Source organism: Leuresthes tenuis, unplaced genomic scaffold (assembly GCF_036924035.1).
Source record: "Leuresthes tenuis unplaced genomic scaffold, fLeuTen1.0.hap1 SCAF_4, whole genome shotgun sequence".
Classification (NCBI taxonomy): Eukaryota; Metazoa; Chordata; class Actinopteri; order Atheriniformes; family Atherinopsidae; genus Leuresthes; species Leuresthes tenuis.
This window is the reverse complement of record NW_027325358.1, coordinates 35,369,852-35,389,950: the sequence shown is the minus strand read 5'-3', so window position 1 is coordinate 35,389,950 and position 20,099 is coordinate 35,369,852. Positions and strand designations below refer to the sequence as shown.

Here is a 20,099-nt window from a genome sequence, read left to right as displayed (position 1 = left end):
AACAATTTGTTTTCAAAAGGAATCTTCAGGCTTTTCCTAACAGTGCAGTTACTTAAATGTTACATTTATATCAGCAGACAGCAGTACTTATGATTTGTTTCAATCAACATAAGAGCTTAAATGTTTTCCGTCATTTGCATATGATTTTGTAATATGACTCTAAAATGTAAATACATAACAAATGTAATAATGAATACAACAATTAAGGAGTGAAGACATTGTTTTAAATAAAATGATCTGACTAATAGAGTTTCTCTCTTGAGCAGGCATCCCCTCTGCTCCTGGTCAGGTTGTGGCCACCAGGAACACTAAGTCATCAGTGTTTGTCCAGTGGGAACCTCCCAAACACCTGAAAAGCCTCATGGGATATTACATTGACGGTCGCGTGGTTGGATCCAAGGAGTGGTTCCCTTGTAACCACAAACCCTTCAAACATAACAGGTAAGTGTTCAGAACAGACAAAGACTGGCTGTGGTTTCATTTGGAAGGCGCATTTTGAAACATCTTGGAAAATGGGGAGGTAGAAGGTTGTCCGTTTGATTCAGTTCAATTCAGTTTTAATTACTTAGCAGCAAATACTCTCCAAATAATGGGGAGTTAAGAGAGCAGAGTGGGGATAGGTGCATCATGGGAGGTCCCATCAGCAGTCTAGGCCTATAGCAACATATCTATGGAATACTTCAGGGTCACCTGAGCCATTCCTAACTATAAGCTTTATCAATAAGGAAGTTTTAAGCCTAATTTTAAAGGTAGAGAGGGTGTCTGCTTCCTGAACCCAAACTGGCAACTGGTTCCACAGAGAGGGGCCTGATAACTGAAGGCTCTGCCTCCCATTCTACTTTTAGAAACTCTGGGAACCACAAGCAAACCCGCAGAGCAAAGAAAAGGTTTGGAAAATACTAAAGTATGAGATATTTAAGATATGATGGAGCTCGGTCATTAAGAGTTTTATATGTGAGGAGAAGAATCTTAAATTCAATAAAGAGCAGCTAAAACTGGAGAAACATGATCTCTCCTGTTAGTTCTCATCAGAACTCTGGCTGCAGCATTTTGGATCAGCTGGAGGCTTTTCAGAGAATATGTGGGACAGCCCAATAATATGGAATTACAGTAGTCCAATCTTGAAGTAACAAATGCATGAACTAGTTTCTCTGCATCACTCTGAGACCGGATGTTCCTGATTTTAGCAATATTACGAAGGTGAAAGAAGGCAGTCCCATAAACCAGTTTTATATGTGAGTTAAATGATAAATTCTGGTTAAAAATAACTCCTAGACAGTGTTTTGATGAGGTGCTCAGGTCCAATGAAGACAACTTCAGCTTTGTCTGAATTTAGAAGCAGAACATTTTAAAAAGTCATCTGGGTCTCTATATCTGTAAGATATGCTTGTATTCTAACCAACTGATTGGTTTAATCTCGTTTCATAGATGAGTACTAAATTAAACACAAACACAGATTCAATTTTGTGCAGACTCTCTAAAAAGTTTACCTAATGGAAGCATATATAGTGAAAATAAATTAGTTTAAACATAGGACCCTGTTCAATTCCATGATTTACTCTGGTGTGCGTGGGAAGATTCCTCATTCTCATGAGCAAACTGGAATCTATCAGATAAATATGACTTAAACCAGCCTAATGCAGTTCCTTTAATCCCAATAACATGTTCAAGTCTCTGTAACAGAATCCTGTGATCGATCGTATCAAATGCAGCACTGAGATCCAACAGGACAAGCACAGAAACAAGTCCGCTATCAGAGGCTAAGAGATTTAAACAGATTATTTATGTGTAAATGATCACAAAGTAGAGTAGGGAAACAGTGTCATAAGTGAAGAAGATCATGAAGTCTTTACTACAGAGCCATGTATTTCTTTGTTGTCTGGTTACAGTGCTAAAAATAGACCTGGGGTTCCATTTATCTTTTCAGTCTGAGTGAGAGTCCTCTAAATCAGTGGAACACCATTTTCTTTCCAGCTTTCTTGAAGTCTGCTTTACAGGACACAGTTGTGAATTAATTCAAGGAGCTAGCTTCCTTTGACAAATTGCCTTCTTTCTCGGAGGGGCATCACCGTCCAACGTTGTATGCACTCAAGCTGTAGCTCTATCAACAAAAGAATGAACTTAAGTAGGCGTAAAGTTTAGGCAGCTGCCCTCTGTTGTATTGGCACATGGCACTAATGAAAAAATGATAATGGCATTTATTCTCTAGATTTGGTTAAAACATTCTCTGATAGACACCTACCATAATGCAATTTCTTCTACTCTTTCATTAAAAATATCTGCTAATCTTGATTTTAATGGCAGCAACTCATCTCAAAAAAGTTGTGACAGGTCCATGTTTCCCACTGTGTAGCATCCCTTCTTCTTTTAACAACAGTCTGTAAACATCTGGAACTGAGGAGACCAGCTGCTGGACCTTTGGGAAAGGAATGTCGTCCGATTCCTGTCTCATAGAGGATTCTAGCTGCTCAGCAGTCCTGGGTCTTCTTTGTTGTATTTTAAATGTTTTCAGTTGGTGACAGGTCTGCACAGCAGGCAGGTCAGTCCAGCACCCGGACTCTTCTACCACAGAGTCATGCTGTTGGAATAGATACAGGATGTGGTTTAACTTTGTCTTGCTGAAATATGCAAGGCCTTCCCTAAAAAAAGATGTCATCTGGATGGGAGCAGATGTGGCTCTAAAACCTGTTTATACCTTTCAGCATTGATGGAGCCTTTCCAGATGTGCAGGTTTCCAGTTCCATAGGCACCAATGCACCCCACACCATCAGATACAAGGATTTAGACTGAGAATTGATAACAAGCAAGATGGTCCCTGCTCTATTTTGTCTGGAGGATGCCACGTCCATGATTTTCAAAAAGAATTGAACACTTTTTTGTTCATCTGACCTCAGAACAGTTTTCCACTTTGCCTCAGTCCATTTTAAATGAGCTTTGGTCTAGAGAAGACAGCAGTGATTATGGATCATGTTCACAAATAGCTTCTTCCCTGCATGATAGAGCTTTAACCTGCATCTGTGGAGGGTACAGTGAACTGTGTTCATAGACAATGATTTCTGGAAGTGTTCCTGAGCCCATGCAGTGATTTCCTGGACAGAATCATGTCTGGTTTTAATGCAGAGCTTCCAGAGAGCCTGAAGATCACAGACTTCAAATAATGATTTTTAGCTGTGTCTTTTGTACTCGAAGATGTGTCCAGATTCTCTCAATCTTTTGATCATATTATGTACCATAGATAATGGAATATTCAGTGTCTTCTCAGTTTTACTTTGAGGAACATTATTGTGAAATTGCTGAAAAAGATTATTTATATTGCATCTGTTTAATTTAAAGGGATTAAAAAGTTAAAAATATCACAACAATACCATGTATGGAGGCTCTTTGCCCTGTTGCAGCCGTCCTGTGTTCGAGTCCGGCCTGTGGACCTTTGCTGCACGTCACCCCTCTCTCTGTCCTGTTTCCTGTCAAGCTACTTTCAAATAAAGTCCATGAGAGCCAAAAAAAGTACATATATACATATATATATATATGTATATATACACACTACGAGTAAAAAGTTGTCCAAATTTTTGACACCTTCTTTGACACCTTCTCATTTAATGTTTTTTCTTTATTTTCATGACTATTTACATTGTAGGTTCTCACTGAAGGCATCAAAACTATGAATGAACACATATGGAATTATGTAGTAAACAAAAATTTGATTTTCAAAAATGTATGTAGATGTATTTAATTCTAACAAAATATTTATGGATGTGTCTCAGGTTTGTGGTCCATGGTCTGATTCCAGGAGAGAGCTATGTGTTCCGTGTCCAAGCTGTCAACATCTTCGGGCTCAGTGACGAGTCTCAGGAGTCTTCTCCCATCGCAGTGGAGCCTGCACTTGGTAAGCAAAACTTCTCCGTTATAATCTTGTTGGTTTTGGTAATTTAAAAAGAAAAGAGAGAAAGACATTTTGATATGATATACTGTAGACTTTTAAAACTTATTCAGTGGAATGGGATGAATACATTACAGAAACGAAATGAAAAGATGATTTAAAAGATTATCAGCGTCTCCCAGCTAAGCTTATGTTCAGCGTCACATTTCATTATTCTGTCCAGGCAAGGGGGTGGATTATGGTATGTATTCAAAGCTTTTACTTCCTCCAACAGTACTTACCCACTAGTCCTCTTTGTTCACCTTAACTGTGCACAGAAGGGCATATTTTCACTATCACTCTTCACATCTGTGCTCAACATGACACATTTTACTCCAGTTAAATTGCATGAAAGGCACGTGTGAAGGAAGTCAAAATGAAACGTTGCTTACAGTCACTGTTAAAATAATATTTACAGCTGTGAATATGGTCTGTAAAGTGTTCAAACATGAAACTTTCAGCAACTCCCAGCGCTCCCTATGGCATCACCATGCTGAGCAGCGATGGCTCCTCCATGACTGTGGCCTGGAAGAGCCCCAAACACTGTGGCGGCTCCAAGATCAATGCTTACTACGTCGACAAGTGTGATGCCGACACTTTGGTGTGGAAGGAGGTCAACCTGTCTGCCATCACTGAAAGAATCTGCACTGTGAGTTTACTGTAGCTGAGCAGATAAATATAGATGAGTAAATGCATTAAGAAGCATCCACCACATTCATTTACATTGAGAAAATCATTCAGACTAATAACCACTTTTGTACTTTTAGGTGGACAATCTAACAGAGGGAACCTTTTACGAATTCAGGATCCAGGCTGGTAATATGGCTGGTGTTGGTCTGCCATCGGCTCCCAGTGTGCCAATGAAATGTGAAGCTTGGACAATGGAAGAGCCAGGTACAGGGTCATCAACATTTCTCCCATTTTTACCATCCATCCATTTTCTATACCCGCTTAATCTGTCGGTCGGGCCGCAGAGGGGCTGGAGCCTATCCCAGCTGTCATCAGGCGAGAGGCGGGGTACACCCTGGACAGGTCGCCATCACAGGGCCACAAAGAGACAAACAACCACACACACTCACACTCACACTCACTCCTGAAGACAATTTTAGAGACACCAATCAACCTAACATGCATGTTTTTGGACTGTGGGAGGAAGCCGGAGTACCTGGTGAGAACCCAGGTATACACGGAAAGAACATGCAAACTCCACACAGCAAGGCCCCAGCTGGGAGTTGAACTGGAACCCTCTGCTGTGAAGCGACGGTGCTAATCACCACACCACCGTGCAGCCCAGCAGGAGTTTTATTTTTTTAATTCATGAAAGTTATTAAGTTCTTAAAAACATCCAAATTGGCAACACACTGTGCTTTCAGCTTAAGATAAAGAATCAACTCTTGATTAATCAAATGAATGATAAAATATCTCTTATTCTAGGCTGATACTAGTCTGGTTTGTGACCACTATGTTTATTACAGCAACATATAACTTACCCTATACTCCACCATCTAATGACACAGCTACACAGCCTAGTTTGTCTGTTTCAAACTATCTTACGAGCATTCCTGGTGCACAGTAGTCAGCAACTGCAGTAACTTTAAGACAGAATAGACACACTTAAACAAGCATTATGTAGGTTACTGTGTATTCATGTCACATTTTATGCCTCAGTGCAGCTTAAACTCAGCTGGCCTTAGTCAGCCATTTACCATTTCACTGCTGTTTTCCTACTCTCTGTGCTCACACACACTCCATTTTGATACAGCTCAATTCAAAGACATAATTCAAAACCCTTCTCATTTACTTATTCTGTTGTGACACAGCTGAATAAGTCTGCAGGAAGAAAGACAAACCTTACTTTAAGGCCTTTAAAATCCTTCTATTGACACTTCTAAATTTCTGATTTTGTAACACAGACAGTGATTTTAGTTATATTTACATGTGAAATGATAACTATGAGGGCACAGTTGAGATAGCAGTGTCCTTCATCTCTTTGTTAGCATATGCAGTGAATTGCATGGGCCTTACTGTTCCTCTCTGGCACTAACTGTGTGAATGGGAACAAGAGTTACTTTAAAGCAGTGTTTCTCAATTCCGTCTCATGACCCACCGCCCTGCATGTTTTCGATGTTTCCCTCCTCCACCACACCTGATTCAAATTAATGGCTCCTTATCAGGCCAATGCAGAGCTTGATGACGAGCTGATCATTTGAATCAGGTGTGGTGGAGGAGGGAAACATCGAAAACATGCAGGGCACTGGGTCATGAGACCGGAATAGAGAAACACTGCATTAAAGGCTCATTTATACTCCCGGTACATACGTAAATAGGTACGCTCGTTTCAAATGCTGTCAAGCGTCACTGCCCACATACTCCCATATGTGTTTTACGTTGGCACAGTTGTTAGGCAATACATCCACCAGAGGGCAGTGCTGAGTGCACTTCTTTACACATTCACATCCAATCTCCTCCCAACTGCTCTTTCAGATTACTCTCTGTTTTCTGTCCCTATGTCCAGGGGAGGTAATGTCATGGAGTTCTGAATTCTGTACACATTCGCACAGCCTCTTCAAAAAGTTCTGCCATTTCTGTTTTTTTGTCTTCTTCTAGTTTGTCCCTTTTGATGCTAGCATGTGAGCAATATACTGCCCCACGATTTCCCACGGTACTGCTCCGCTTGCTACGGTCTCTGAAAATTTACCAAAATATGCAATAAAAGGAACGCAGAGAACTGCGGAGAGACAATAGACCCAACATATCTGTGTGTGCATACCACTGCTTCTGGAGGCGTGAAAAGCGTCTCAAACCCCCTCGTGCTGATCTATGGGTAAACGTAGCTTTTTGCGCGTTTATCAGGTGATTTGTGTGTGTAGGAGGCTTTTTGAATTCGTAATTATCGTTTAGTCCGTAACTTTGTGCAAGTTATTCACGGTTTATAAATCGTGTTTTACACATACAAGTACACAAAGCTACAAACAAACAGGTTTACACACGCACAAATCAAGAAGTACGCGCACACAAATCAAGTGCTACGCACGTGCAGATATATTGAGTGTATTTTCTATTTTCCAGAAGTACAGACAGAGCGCTCCGTCTGTATGCGTTGAGCATAAATGAGCCCATGAAGCCACAGACACTGAAACAGTTCAACTGGATGAGGGCTTCAGACAGACGGCATTCCATACATGGACAGTGAACAATCCGTTGGATCTTTTGAGCTCAATTACACATTCTTGATACCTCTGAGATTTACATTTATGCGGTGAAAAGTAATATAATATGTTCCATTTAATTTTTTGCCTTAAATGAAACTGAGATTTAAAAAAATGTTAGAATCAGGAGGTCAAACTAAAGCTGAAACTATCGCCCTCTTCTCTTTGGTCCTGACAATATATGTATATGTTTTTTAATTCAAGGCCCAGCCTTTGACCTGAGCTTCAGTGAGGTCAGAGGTAACTCTCTGGTCATCCTGTGGAAGGCTCCAGTTTATACTGGAGCAAGTGCTGTCACTGGATACTTGGTGGACATGGCCAAGAAGGGCTCATCTGAGTTTGTTACTCTGAATCAGGAAGCTGTGAGCCACCGTTACCTGCAGGTAGGAGACATGATTTGTTATGTATGATTATTTAATAATGATCAAACCTTTGTCCATTCAAATGTCATTCTAAATGTAAGGATATTTCCATGGGTTGCTGTAGGTGACTGGGCTAAAGGAGGGTGAAAGCTATGTGTTCAGAGTCCGTGCTGTCAATGCAAACGGTGTTGGAAAACCTTCTCAGCTGTCAGAGCCAGTCTGTGCTAAGGCTCTTCCAGGTAACAAGAAGCAAACACGTCCTTCACACTGACAAAACACCAACTGTGCTATTGTGTGAGTGGGTTTTGTCTGGAGAACACCAAATGTTTATCCTGGAGTTTTTGATTATATATTAAAGAGAATATGTCATTTTCTACTTAAAAATGAATTGCAAGATCAATAGTTTTCTTTTAAGAGAAACACAACAAGTTTGTTTGAAGTTGGAAATAAATAAACTGTTGCGAACTTCAGTCAGTGGTGACTGGGCAATATCCGAGTGGATCAATAAGAGAGACACCCTGCTGTGATTGGCTGTTACATTGTTGCAACAAATTATGCTCCAGAAATGAACAGGTATTAATGTCGCTGACAAGGTTGGTATGTGTGTGGCTGTCCACAGAAATCATGGGGTTGACACTTTGATCCTAAAGCAAGATAGTCTCCAAATGGCTTAAGAGGAGATAACTTAGCTTTTTATGTTTTTATTTTCTTAGTTGGTTTGCTTGTAGTTGCAGTTCATGTCCAAGTGTACAAGCAGTTATTTTGATATGACTTGCGTGCACTGACACAAAAATAGTAGAATCTGTTACAATCCCTCTGCATTTATGACACATAGGCTGGAGCTCGACTGGTGCACAACCTTTTATTTCATCTTTGGCACTCACTGTGAAACTAAAACACACGAAAAGATTAAATTACATAATTACCTATATTAAAACATACTACACAATAAACGCAATACACAATCCCACTCCTCGTCCATATTCATACAGTTTATCAACATTTCATTCATGAAAACAATTCATTGTAGCCATCAACCCATACAAACTAACACACATTTACCTCACTTCACCTGCCAAGGGCGTAAACACTTTGATCCAACACGTATCAGCTCCACACACATCTCTTCTGGCAGTGGCTAAACAAACACCACAGTCAAAGTTGCATTTACACCCATTCGCATCAGAACAATGTCGCAATCAAACATATTTAAGTTGCATACCATGTCCTTTATTCCTTTGATTTCCCCAACTCCGGCAACACCGGTAAAGTTTGGCGTGTGTGTGAGACAGAGAATGAAGCGTGTGACGACACTCATAACTCCTATACAGTTTCCGGAGCATCAGGTAAACATAGAATCAAACCAGATAGAACCCCCTGCTGGTCACTTACAGAATCATTATTTACTTTGTCTCTTCCCTTAATAGAAGCAAAGACAGGAGTCCTGAATGACAATTTGAATAGAACAGCAATAACTTGGGACAAAATCAGAACTAAAACAAAAGGAAATGAAAAAAGAAAAATGAAAATAGCATTTACAAGCATTTGTGCTTGTAAAGCTCCTTTGATCAGCAGGGAGCCCTACTGAGGATTAAAAGCCTCTGAACATGAACCACTGCTCAACACAAGTGGCTGAAAACTTCACTGCCTCAAAAAGCTTTACCTGTCCGTCACTACTAATACAAGATATAAATTCTGTTACATTATCTGGTTTGAATACCAACAAAACCACAGGCATGAATGTAGAGTGGACTGGGGGTTGAATATTGAAGCCATTTCTCACTAATAGTATCCAATAAAGTGGGACTAATGCACTTCTATCTGTTTTCGACAATATTGTTCCATTTCTGTACAAACTTAAGCTTCAGTTGTGAAAATTTCTAATGTACTGAAAATTTCTAGAGGGTATGAACTTCTGTCGTTGTTCTAAACAGCCCACTAGTAACACTTAAACTCATAGCTGAACTGCACTGCAGTCACCAAAGAACCAGCTTCCCTAATGTGTACTGTTTGAAATGTCTTTGAAAACAGGTACAGACGCAAAACACTTTGCTCCTGCAAGAAGTCTCATTTTAAGGGAATATCTTGAGTAGTTTATACCCTCAATTACTGGTGAATTATTGTCATGCACAGAAGCCTTTTTTATAGCACATCATACCATTCTTAGTATTGGTTTCAGTGAATTGTGTTAAAAGTCCAGCACTGCTCGTTTCCCATAATGGAAAACCACACAAATTATGTCTCGGCTCATGCACTCTGACTGTGACCCAAACTATAACCTGAAGACATACAGTAAGTTTATTTCTGTTACCTCTCAGTAAGGCGTTTGCATGTTATTCTTGCTCACAGGCACCAAGGAAATAGTGGCTGGTGTGGACGAGGAGACCGGTGACATCTTCCTGTCTTTGGAAGCTTGCGAGATCTCTGATACATCCAAGTTTGTGTGGTCGAAGAACTACAAACCCATTGGTGACTGCCCCAGGGTCGCCATGACAACAAAGGGCAGAACGTAAGTTTGCTTGTATACACACCAATAAGACTTCAGGCAAAACCTTTTTTGGGGGGGGTTCCTCTTTAATTACAAAGCCACACCCCAGCTAGGGGCACTGTCTTTTCAGGTTGTTTGTCTAAATATTAAGAAAATAATTTCTAAGGAGCTCTGCAGGGACATTTTTTTGGCAATAACAATAATGTTCTAATTATAATATTTAAGATATCTTAAAGGATAAGATTATATCGAAAAAGGAAAATCACTCCCACTGAAAGATGGATCAAAAGAAGAATTCAACATCTAGGTCTGATGGATGTTTGTAGGGATTTCCACCATCAAGATAGACAGTTTACGTTCTACTCAAACCATCACAATGCATATTCCAGAATTGACTATCTGTTTGTGCATAACTCAGAGAGGCACAGGCTAAAGGAATGTGACAGATATATCAGATCACTCTAGTGTCCACCTAAAACTACATCTAGATACTAGATCCAAAATGACAACGATTAAATGTAAGCATGTTAAATAGCCCTACGTTTGAAGAGAAAATAAAGATATTTGGATTATAATTATGATGGAAATGTGAATCCAGTGATGCTGTGGGATGCAGCAAAAGCAGTCCTGTGTGGGAAAATTACATCAGAATCTGCATTCATTAAAAAAACGAAAACCCAGAAACTCTTAAACCTGCAGAAACAGCTAACAGAACTGGAACAACAACATAGTAAGAGTAAAGACCCACATTTATTCATACAGATGAGACCACTCAAACAAGAAATAGACCAGATTTGCTGTGATGAAGTAGAGAAAAATCTCAGGTTTACAAAACAGAGATACTATGAGGCAGGCTCCAAAGCATCCAAGCTGCTAGCCTGGAGGCTGCAAAAACAGCAATCAGAAAATACAGTCAACAAGATTAGAGATCCTGCCACTAAAACAGTTATATATAAAGTAAAAATTTTATGAGACCCTGTAGACCCAACCCACACCATTTGATCCCGCTAAAATAGAAGAGTTCCTTTGTCAGTTGGACCTGCCCTGCCTGGGAAATTGCAAAATGAAAAATTGATAAAAGAATAATATCAGCTGAAGAAATTGATAAGGCGATCTCCTCTTGGAAGTGTCCAGGGACGCGCGGATTTTCGGGATAATAATATAAATCACGACTGCTGGGATAGGCTCCAGACCACCCACAACCCGACCGACAGATTGACGGTATAGAAAATGGATGGATGGATGGTATAAATCACTGAAGGAGCAGCTGATACCAATAATACTTAAAAGCTTCAATTATACCCTGAGATAGAGACGCCTCCCTCCAAGATGGAGGATAACTATACTTTGGTATTTATTGTATCGATCCTGCACATGTTTTGTAACCAAAAACTTGAAAAAAAAATGAAAAAAGGATAGCATTATGAAATTATGATGATCTGCAAACACATAACTAAATGAGCGGCTCTAATCCTGGGTGCACACTTAGAATCTGTGGCAAGTGTGTCTCCTGAGTTGAAGAAGTATGTGAAACACCTACCATACATTTTGCGATTCAGTTTTTATGCAGCAACATCGATGTTTGAAGACGGAATGCTGTCGTTGTGGCTATAACTGTGCGTTCTGTATGATCTGCTATGTTCGCCTAACAAAAATATAATACAACCGTGAGAAAAGAAGTCTCGTTTATTTAGAACATTCAATGAGAACTTCATTGTCTTTATGAAGAGCTTTCACAGTTAAATTCTTTTTGTTAAGTTCTATGCTGTCTTGACTTTTGGCATTCAATGGTTGTGGTGGGTTTCTGTGTTTGTTTCACAGCTCCAGACTTACTTTCACCAGCCCTGATAAGGAAGATTTGGGCAGATATTCTGTGGTTGTCACAGACACAGATGGAGTCTCTGCCAGCCACACTCTGACTGAGGATGGTAAGTCATGATGTTCACACTTAGTCTTATGTGTCTGTTCCTTGAATGTTGTTGTGATGTATTTGTTGCTCATATGTTTTTTCATTGGATCTGTTCTGCAGCTTTGAACACCATGCTTGAGCTCAGCTATGCCATCAGACATCCAAGTGAGTGTCGTCCCTTAACATCACACCTCTGGTATCATTGTTCAATTCAACATAATCTAATCTTTGTGTGTCCTTGTATCTATGCAGTCGTTCCTCTGAAACATGGTTTGAACTATGAGGTTTTGGAGAAAGGCCACGTGCGTTTCTGGCTGCAGGCTGTCAAACTGTCCCCATCCGTGTCCTACAGGTTCATTGTTAACGATAAAGAAGTCACCAGTGGGGAGGTATAATGTCAACATAATTACTGACTGAGTTGTGGAAGCTCTTGTATTTTCTTCATCCATAATGACAATGATATGGCTCACTGTTATGGAGAGACAAATGATTCTCTTCTGGACTGTGGTATGCTCTACTTCCTGTTGTCTGTCTCTTTGTGTTTAGTTCTCAGCTTTCAGATGAACCAGAAAACTTAATCTGATACAGTTACTGTTGTTTTCATTGTCACACACACAGACGCATCATCTCTGTTCTGCAGTCACCTGTACTGTCACTTAAATCCTTCAGTTTTCTTAACTTAAATTGACTTAACATGATCACATGACACCTAAATAGGAACATAAACATGGTCCACTTTATGTCTTTGAATTAGCTTTTTTTGTCATTTGTTCTCCCACCCACAAAACCTACAAATGTAAACAATAGTTTAAAATATGAAATACCTTATTGCCATATATTGTTTTCTGTATGTATCTATACATAAAATAACATAGACTACACAAAAATACATGTACATATATATATCTGCAGCATGTGTGCGCAGTGGACAGCAGAAGGAGTACAGGGACCTTGTGGAGTCCTTCAATGACTGGACCAAAAAGAACCGTCTGCTCCTGAACACTACCAAAACCAAAGAGCTGGTGGTGGACTTCAGGAGATATAAAACTCCATACCAGTCAGTCCGCATTGATGGAGGGGAGATAGAGACTGTTCAGACCTGCAAATACCTGGGGGTGGTGCTGGATAATAAACTGGAGTGGTCTGCCAACATAGAAGTAGTGATCACTATCAGTGAGAGTGCACTGTTCTATGCTGATGTCTGCTGGGTGAAAACTGGTGAAAAAGGCCAGTTCTGTGGTAGGCAGAAGACTAGACCCTCTCAATGCTGTGGTGGAGCAGCGGATGAAGTGGAAATTATATTCTGTTTTGGAGAATACTAAACATCCTCTCCACAGCATCCTGGCAGGTCAGAGGAGCAGCTGCAGGGAGAGACTCATCTCACTGCGCTCCAGGACTGAGAGGTTCAGGAGGTCCTTTGTCTCCACAGCCATAAGGCTTTTTAACAGTGACTGCTGACTTTGATGTTTTTTTTCAAATGTATCTATTTTCATATTCATTCAATTATTATTACTGTTCTAATATACAATCATTGTAAATATATATTTTTTTTAAAAAGAAAAGATTTTGAGCTACTTGACTAATTTTGAATTAGGTATTGTATATGATGTTTTCTAATACTGTTGATTTAAATGTCTATCAATGATGCTTGTAAACTGGACAGTTCAACCATTGAAAAATTTGATTAGCCTTCAGTCGGTAGAGAAAAGCAAAACATGTAGATGGTGCTCTTTAAGTCAATATTGTCAGTTGAATGTGTGAGTAAGACTATAAGTTAGTTTAGTGGAAGAAAAGAAAACTGATTGGAGGTCTAATGTTTTACAACTCTAGTTGCATGAATACTGTAAATGCAGTACTTGTTAATAGAACTTTTAAAACAGTGGCAGACAGTAATAAAAAAAAGGTATAAACACCTGAGACTCATCCTGAATGTCAATTTTGTCCTTATTTTTCTCTCAGGGTCAGAAGATCAGCCACGATGTGGCTTCAGGAGTCATCCAGATGACGGTGGATCATTTCACCAGAGCCAGTGAGGGCACGTACACCGTCCAGATCAATGACGGCAAGGCCAAAACCCAGAGCTCCCTGGTCCTGGTGGGAGATGGTACGACTATGTCTAACCTTCACATAACAGTCAACTGATGAATATGTGATTATCTTAGTAACTGATTTTAATTATGACCAATTTCACATGTTTCACGTGTTTTTTTACGTTCATGGTCAAATGATAATTTGTGTTTTTATAACAGAAACACAACTGAGGCATTTCAACTTTTAGAGGATTTCTAAGGGACTGCTGTGTTTTTCTGTTTCAGTGTTCAAAGCTGCTCTGAAGGAGGCAGAGTTTCAGAGGAAAGAGCACATTAGGAAGCAGGGTACCTATGCTCAGTGACCCAATAACACTCAAGCACATTAATGAATGAATATCAAATAGTGAAATATTTTGTATTTACAATTATGAATGTAGAGGTTTGTGCAGCACTGCAGGAAGAATGAATGCGGTATTATTTAAATTACCATTACTGATTCTTCTCTTTGACAGGTTTTAATGGGTTGATTTTTCTAATTCTTGTCATCATTGCAGGTCCACATTTCTCTGAGTATCTCTACTTCACTGTCACTGAGGATTGTACTGTTATGCTTGCCTGCAAGGTAACAAAACAATATGTCACTTTGCTTTGTTTCTTTGTTTGTTCGAGTGAAATGATTCAGTCCTGTTTGTTTGCCAGGTGGCCAATGTGAAGAAGGAGACGGCTTTCCACTGGTACAAAGAGGATGACGAGATTGTTCCAGAGGCTCCCCCCAATGTTATGTCTGGGGCCTGTGCTCTTCCTCTGCCTATGGTACAAATATCCACCATAGAAAATCAAATTCCATGGAAATGATCAAACATTGAGATAAAATGAATTTGTATTACATCCAAATTGCTGAAAATTGTATATAATCAGTAATGACGGATGGTCCAATGCTAAGTGTTTTAGCAGCTCTGTGCATCCAAGTCAGGCAGTGTTGTCACACTCAATAATATTTATACTAAAATCAATTAATCATATAGATAATAGATAGTAAATGAAGTAATGCAATGTCTTAAACTGACAGATGATTTGAAACATAGAGTACATTTCAATGATAAAAAAAAGATTGTGTTTGTCTAACCAAAACCAGATTTTATGAATGTATGTAAACATGTTTGTAAAAGATAATACAAGGTCAAAGCTTCCCAAGCCAGATTAACACAGTCCTGTGGTAGGGGGTCAAATTGCTCCTGGGTGAATACACTCAGCTGATGCGCTGTGAGCATGATCTACTGTCCCACCCTGGGCTTTGACCAGGAAAAAAAGAGACAGCAGTACACAAAAAAGTACAGTACACATAGTCTTGTGGCATCTGACATACTTCAGTCAGCCGTGTTTTTTTTACTCACTTGGACATTACTGCTTAAATGGCCAGGTCAAACTAACGGGAGCTGGTCTTAGCTCAGCTTGTACGTGTTCTGTGGTGCGACAGTTGGAAAAGTAGAATAAAACTTCTGTTTTACAGCTACACTGTAATTAAGTTGATTTCTATCTTAAACTTATGTAAAGAAATGTACTAGTTTTACCCGTTGCTAAAGTAATCATGTGTCTCCTTAGTTCTCCAGAAAAGATCAGGGTGTTTACAAGGCTGTGCTAAGTGATGACAGAGGAAAGGACACATCTGTGTTTGACATTTCTGGCCAAGGTACATGCCACTGTTTACATGAAGTCAACTGTATCGCTTGGCGTTAATTAATTTCCTGAAATTTACTGTTTAATTGTTTTTTTCTCTTTGACTTGCAGTGTTTGATGACATCATCAATGGCATTGCTCGTATTGCTGGTAGGTTGAATCAGCTGACTTCTGAGTCATCTCAAACTTTGTCTTTATTTGCCATTCAGACTGTGTTCATAAAGCATATAAAGCTTGTCCACCACCACCATATCAGCAATACAAATATAACTGAAAGGACTTTACTTCTTTTACACCAAAAAGAAGAAAAAGCCAGAAAATCAAAAACAAAATTCTGTAGACAGTAACAGGCAGCAACGCTACAGTTACTTCCAGCAACATGAGTGCAAAAACACTCAAAGTTGAGTTCAGTTTGACACTGACTAAACTACAGACTTGATTAATCAAAAGACTAGATACACATTTCCCTGGTAACATGAATTCACTTATATGCTGTATTCGGGAAAATGGGCTCATTTGAAAGACCCATAACCTCTCTAAATACTCTGATTGACTGAGAGATGTGGCTGTCAGAACATCTTTATTTTCATTTTTTTGTTTCTAAACATACGTCTTCGTGTGTGTGTTACCTATCAGGTGCGTCTGCCTCTGATCTGGTGATGCAGTGTACTCCCGAGGGTATTAGGCTGCAGTGCTACATGAGCTACTACACAGAGGAGTTGAAGACCGTATGGAAGCACAAGTACAGTTTTTTTTTTACTGCACCAAGCAGATCAGTAGATATAGAAGTATATGACATTTGTCAGCTTCTTACTGGGAGCAGTTGGTTGCTAAAATTGGAACACTTTGTTATACTGTATGTTTGTTGGTGGGACTCAGTTGATGAAGGTCATGTCATACTTCCGTACACAAATCATGATTAAGCAACATTTGCACACAACTTGATGATAGTTTAAGTTTGTTTGTGAATCTTCAGCATTTTCAACGGAGTGACTGATATATTAGAATACCTTAGTTCCAAAAAAAAACTCAAACTACGATTGTTTGTGATGTTACACTTCATGAGAGGTTTTTGTTTAAGAGCTGATTTTACTTAAGTCACCTGGTAAAAGCAAACCAGCAATGCGAGAGCTGATTAAAGCTCTTCTGTATTCAGACACCAATACAATGACGTCTCGTTGCACATTATTTTTCTAGTTTTTTTTTTTTGTCTTGGTAATGGTGCACTTTAACCCAAATTGCAGAATATTTGATTGATGATTTGTGGTATAAACCTGCAGGGAAAGTAAGATTGCCTCCTCTGAGAAGATGAGGATTGGTGGAACCGCAGAGATGGCATGGATGCAGATCTGTGATCCATCCGATAAAGAAAAGGGTCATTATTCCATCGAGATCTCAGACGGCGTTACAACCCACACCCGGACATTTGACCTCTCTGGACAAGGTAACAATGTTCCTCTACATCTATATTTGTGTGTTGAATTTCAGTTCAGTGGGGTTTTTTATTCTTTTCTAGAGAGTTGTATTATTGTCTATAGTCCAGCTGCCTGGCTGCTGATAAGAACATTAATGTGAGAGAGACAAGAAATATGAAGGCTTTATGTTGTTTATGTAATGATGTATAATGTAGATATTAATATAACTCTAATAACATTTGAATATGGCAAAAGATATGTCTTTGCACATAAACATTGACAGCATCATGATATTCTGTATTGTAATCAAAATAGTCAATGAAGAAATAAATACAAAAGAAATTATATGAACATCCAGCCTTGATTCTGCATTATATTTGTCTTCATTATCTGTTTTTCTTAACTTTCACTCCTCGCCCTTTTTTGCAGCATACACCGATGCCTATGAAGAGTACTTAAGACTTAAGTAAGTTTTGATAAACCAGCAGCTTGTGAACATGTACCTTTAAATTGTGTTCAAATTATACTGAGTATTTTTTGTCTTCTAGGGCCGCTGCATTTGCTGAGAAGAGTAAGTAGATCTGTTGTTAAGTAGACTCTGCTAGTGAACGATTACAACTGTGTATTCATTCCTTTAGACTTGAAGGAAATTGAACTATCCTTAATTTTTGTGCTGTTGTCAGATAAAAGATATTATAGAAATAGAAACTCTTAAGTATTCTTAACTTCTCTTTAAGCATTCTGAACATTTTCACACAAGTCCTGCAGGCAAGTTATTTTCTTTCAAGGCAAAGTAGAAATCAGTGTTGTGTCTCAAAGAACATAGTTACAGCTTTTCATTCTTTTTCATTTTCCTTCTGAACACTTGAACCTTGTCTAAACTGGAACAGGTGGACAGAATGGCTCTCAAATTGTGTGTCATCAGTGTGTTTAAATCTTAAGAGTTATGTGAACAATTTGGCTTCTCTCTTTTCAGACCGTGGCAGAGTGGTTGGTGGTCTACCTGATGTGGTTACTATTATGGAAGAGAAGGTGAGAATTTCTCAATCTCTGCTTTTAACAATACTCATGCTGTGACAATTTGTATTTAGTACTTCGTTTGCATCATTACATCAGCCTTGTAGTAAGAAGGTCCCAGGTTAGAGCTATACAGCCCGGGCAGCATTCCTTTGGAACAGGTGCTGAAAAACAAACAAAAGGAGGAGCTTCAGGCTGAGACTTGGTCTTTATCTCAATGAAACAAAAAAACTAAAATTAGCCCCAGCTGAAACTGCCTGCAGCTGTTTTGTCAGGAAAGAGTTGAAACAGCTTATACCAAATAGATATTTTCTCATTTTAAATTAGGTAATGTGCAAACGCACACTTCCCTGGTTGGCAATTTTAACAGAACACGTATCTCTGGTATAAATTTAGATGTCTCATGAAGTCACATGTTAATGTGAACTCACCTTTCAGTTTGTTTATGTGGCAGCGTTTAATGTGTTATCTGGATAAACTGTGACTTGAGCTGATTCTCCTTCCTCTCCAGTCCCTGAGTCTGACTTGCACAGTGTGGGGTGAGCCAACCCCCGAGGTCACCTGGTTCAAGAATGAGCAAGAAGTCTCCTCCACTGAGCACACCAAAGTTACGTTTGATGGTGGCAAGTTCGCCAGTCTCGTCATCAACAAAGTTACTCCCGAAGACTCCGGCAAGTACAGCATCAATGTACGGAACAAGTACGGTGGTGAGTTTGTTGAGATCACTGTCAGCGTCTACAAGCACGGAGAGAAGATCCCTGAGCCCAAACTGGGACAGCCCAAAGCTGCTGCGCCTGCAGTCACGCCTGTGCCGCCAAAATCCCCAGCTCCTCCCTCCAAAACCCCCACCCCTACCCCATCTAAGGCCCAAACCCCAGTGCAGTCCATGAAGAGCCCCACTCCTGCCTCCACCCCAGTCCCCAAGTCTCCAACCCCAACTCCAAAGTCTCCAACCCCAACTCCAAAGTCTCCAACTCCATCTCGCAGTGTCAAGTCTCCAACTCCACCCAGATTCATGAAGTCTCCAACCCCACCCAGGAAGTAAGAGGTAGTGTTGATGTCGGAGAGGGAAACGTGTACTGTTAGCAACTTTGATCCATAGCATGAGTGTAAAACCACGAGCTGTTTCTTTAGTTGTGACATTGTTAATGTCCCGCTCTCTAAAGTGCTGTATTTTCTTGACATCAACTTTTAATTGAATAAATGACATTCAACATTTCACTGTTTGACTTTTAACTCAAGTGGGAACTGAAAACACTGAAAAAATAAAAGTCAAGATAGATTAATGTTTAATGTTTTAAAAGCTGAACCTTCCACTGTGCAGTATAAGTGGAATGCCTGTACTTTACTTACTTACTTTACTATGGCTGTCAAAGCATATTATGGTTTATTACAATTTGGGTCTTATATACATGGTTTAATTGGTGGTGTGGTAGAAGCAGAGCTCTCTCTTTGGACCATCACTCACTGCTAATCCCAGACTCAGTCCCTATTTAATCTTTGGTCTACCATGCTTTCTGTAGTTTTGTGTTCAGTGCTTCTTGTGCATTTGAGAAGTGCTCAATTTTGAGTTTCACTCCAACAAAAGTGCTTTTCTGGATCCTATCTATCATTGTGTCTGCCTCTGTAAAGCACTAAAGTTGGTAAGAGTAGTCATATGAAAAATGTTGATAAAGATAATCTGCGAAACTATAGGAATATGACACAAGTTGTAATAAACCAGAACTACTGGACTGAACTGAACTGGATTTTTCTCCCTTCGTACCAGCTTTGTTTCTCTCCCAGGTAGATCTCGTTGTTTTGACATCATAATAAAACCAGTTATTGAGGCTGTGAATAAAAATATTCACTTCCTGTCTGTGTCTTTATGCCAGAGAGGTCTGTGTCTGTGGCTTGTTGTGTTTTTCCCTCCAGCACTTTGTGATGGCAATAAAGTTTCCTTATCAACCTCCTCCTTTTGTTTTTCTGAGAAATCTCCTCTGCTTTTCTCTCCTCATCTTAATTACTTATGCCAGGCGTATCACGGCAACCTAAAGTAAAATGTGCACGTGTGTTGTATCTGGGCTCAAATTG

General features: G+C 39.6%; 1 protein-coding gene across 3 annotated transcripts in view; it reads left to right on the top strand.

The window, feature by feature from the left end:
• myom2a (myomesin 2a) overlaps positions 1-19,976 on the top strand; it is a 34,590-nt gene extending 14,614 nt beyond the window's left edge. For 2 of the 3 annotated variants that reach the window (XM_072383603.1, XM_072383604.1), the window contains 22 exons: positions 267-441; positions 3,765-3,886; positions 4,381-4,568; positions 4,687-4,813; positions 7,333-7,511; positions 7,615-7,729; positions 9,840-9,999; positions 11,800-11,906; positions 12,008-12,052; positions 12,140-12,276; positions 13,847-13,991; positions 14,203-14,262; positions 14,472-14,539; positions 14,617-14,730; positions 15,520-15,607; positions 15,706-15,744; positions 16,231-16,336; positions 16,875-17,038; positions 17,439-17,475; positions 17,558-17,580; positions 17,986-18,041; positions 18,538-19,976. In XM_072383603.1, coding sequence (XP_072239704.1) covers positions 267-441; positions 3,765-3,886; positions 4,381-4,568; positions 4,687-4,813; positions 7,333-7,511; positions 7,615-7,729; positions 9,840-9,999; positions 11,800-11,906; positions 12,008-12,052; positions 12,140-12,276; positions 13,847-13,991; positions 14,203-14,262; positions 14,472-14,539; positions 14,617-14,730; positions 15,520-15,607; positions 15,706-15,744; positions 16,231-16,336; positions 16,875-17,038; positions 17,439-17,475; positions 17,558-17,580; positions 17,986-18,041; positions 18,538-19,071 — 2,789 coding nt within the window. In that variant the 3' untranslated portion in view covers positions 19,072-19,976. Of the gene's footprint in view, positions 1-266; positions 442-3,764; positions 3,887-4,103; positions 4,122-4,380; positions 4,569-4,686; positions 4,814-7,332; positions 7,512-7,614; positions 7,730-9,839; positions 10,000-11,799; positions 11,907-12,007; positions 12,053-12,139; positions 12,277-13,846; positions 13,992-14,202; positions 14,263-14,471; positions 14,540-14,616; positions 14,731-15,519; positions 15,608-15,705; positions 15,745-16,230; positions 16,337-16,874; positions 17,039-17,438; positions 17,476-17,557; positions 17,581-17,985; positions 18,042-18,537 lie in introns of all 3 variants that reach the window. The other variant, XM_072383602.1, reaches the window with a different exon arrangement.
• Positions 19,977-20,099: the final 123 nt, after the last annotated feature.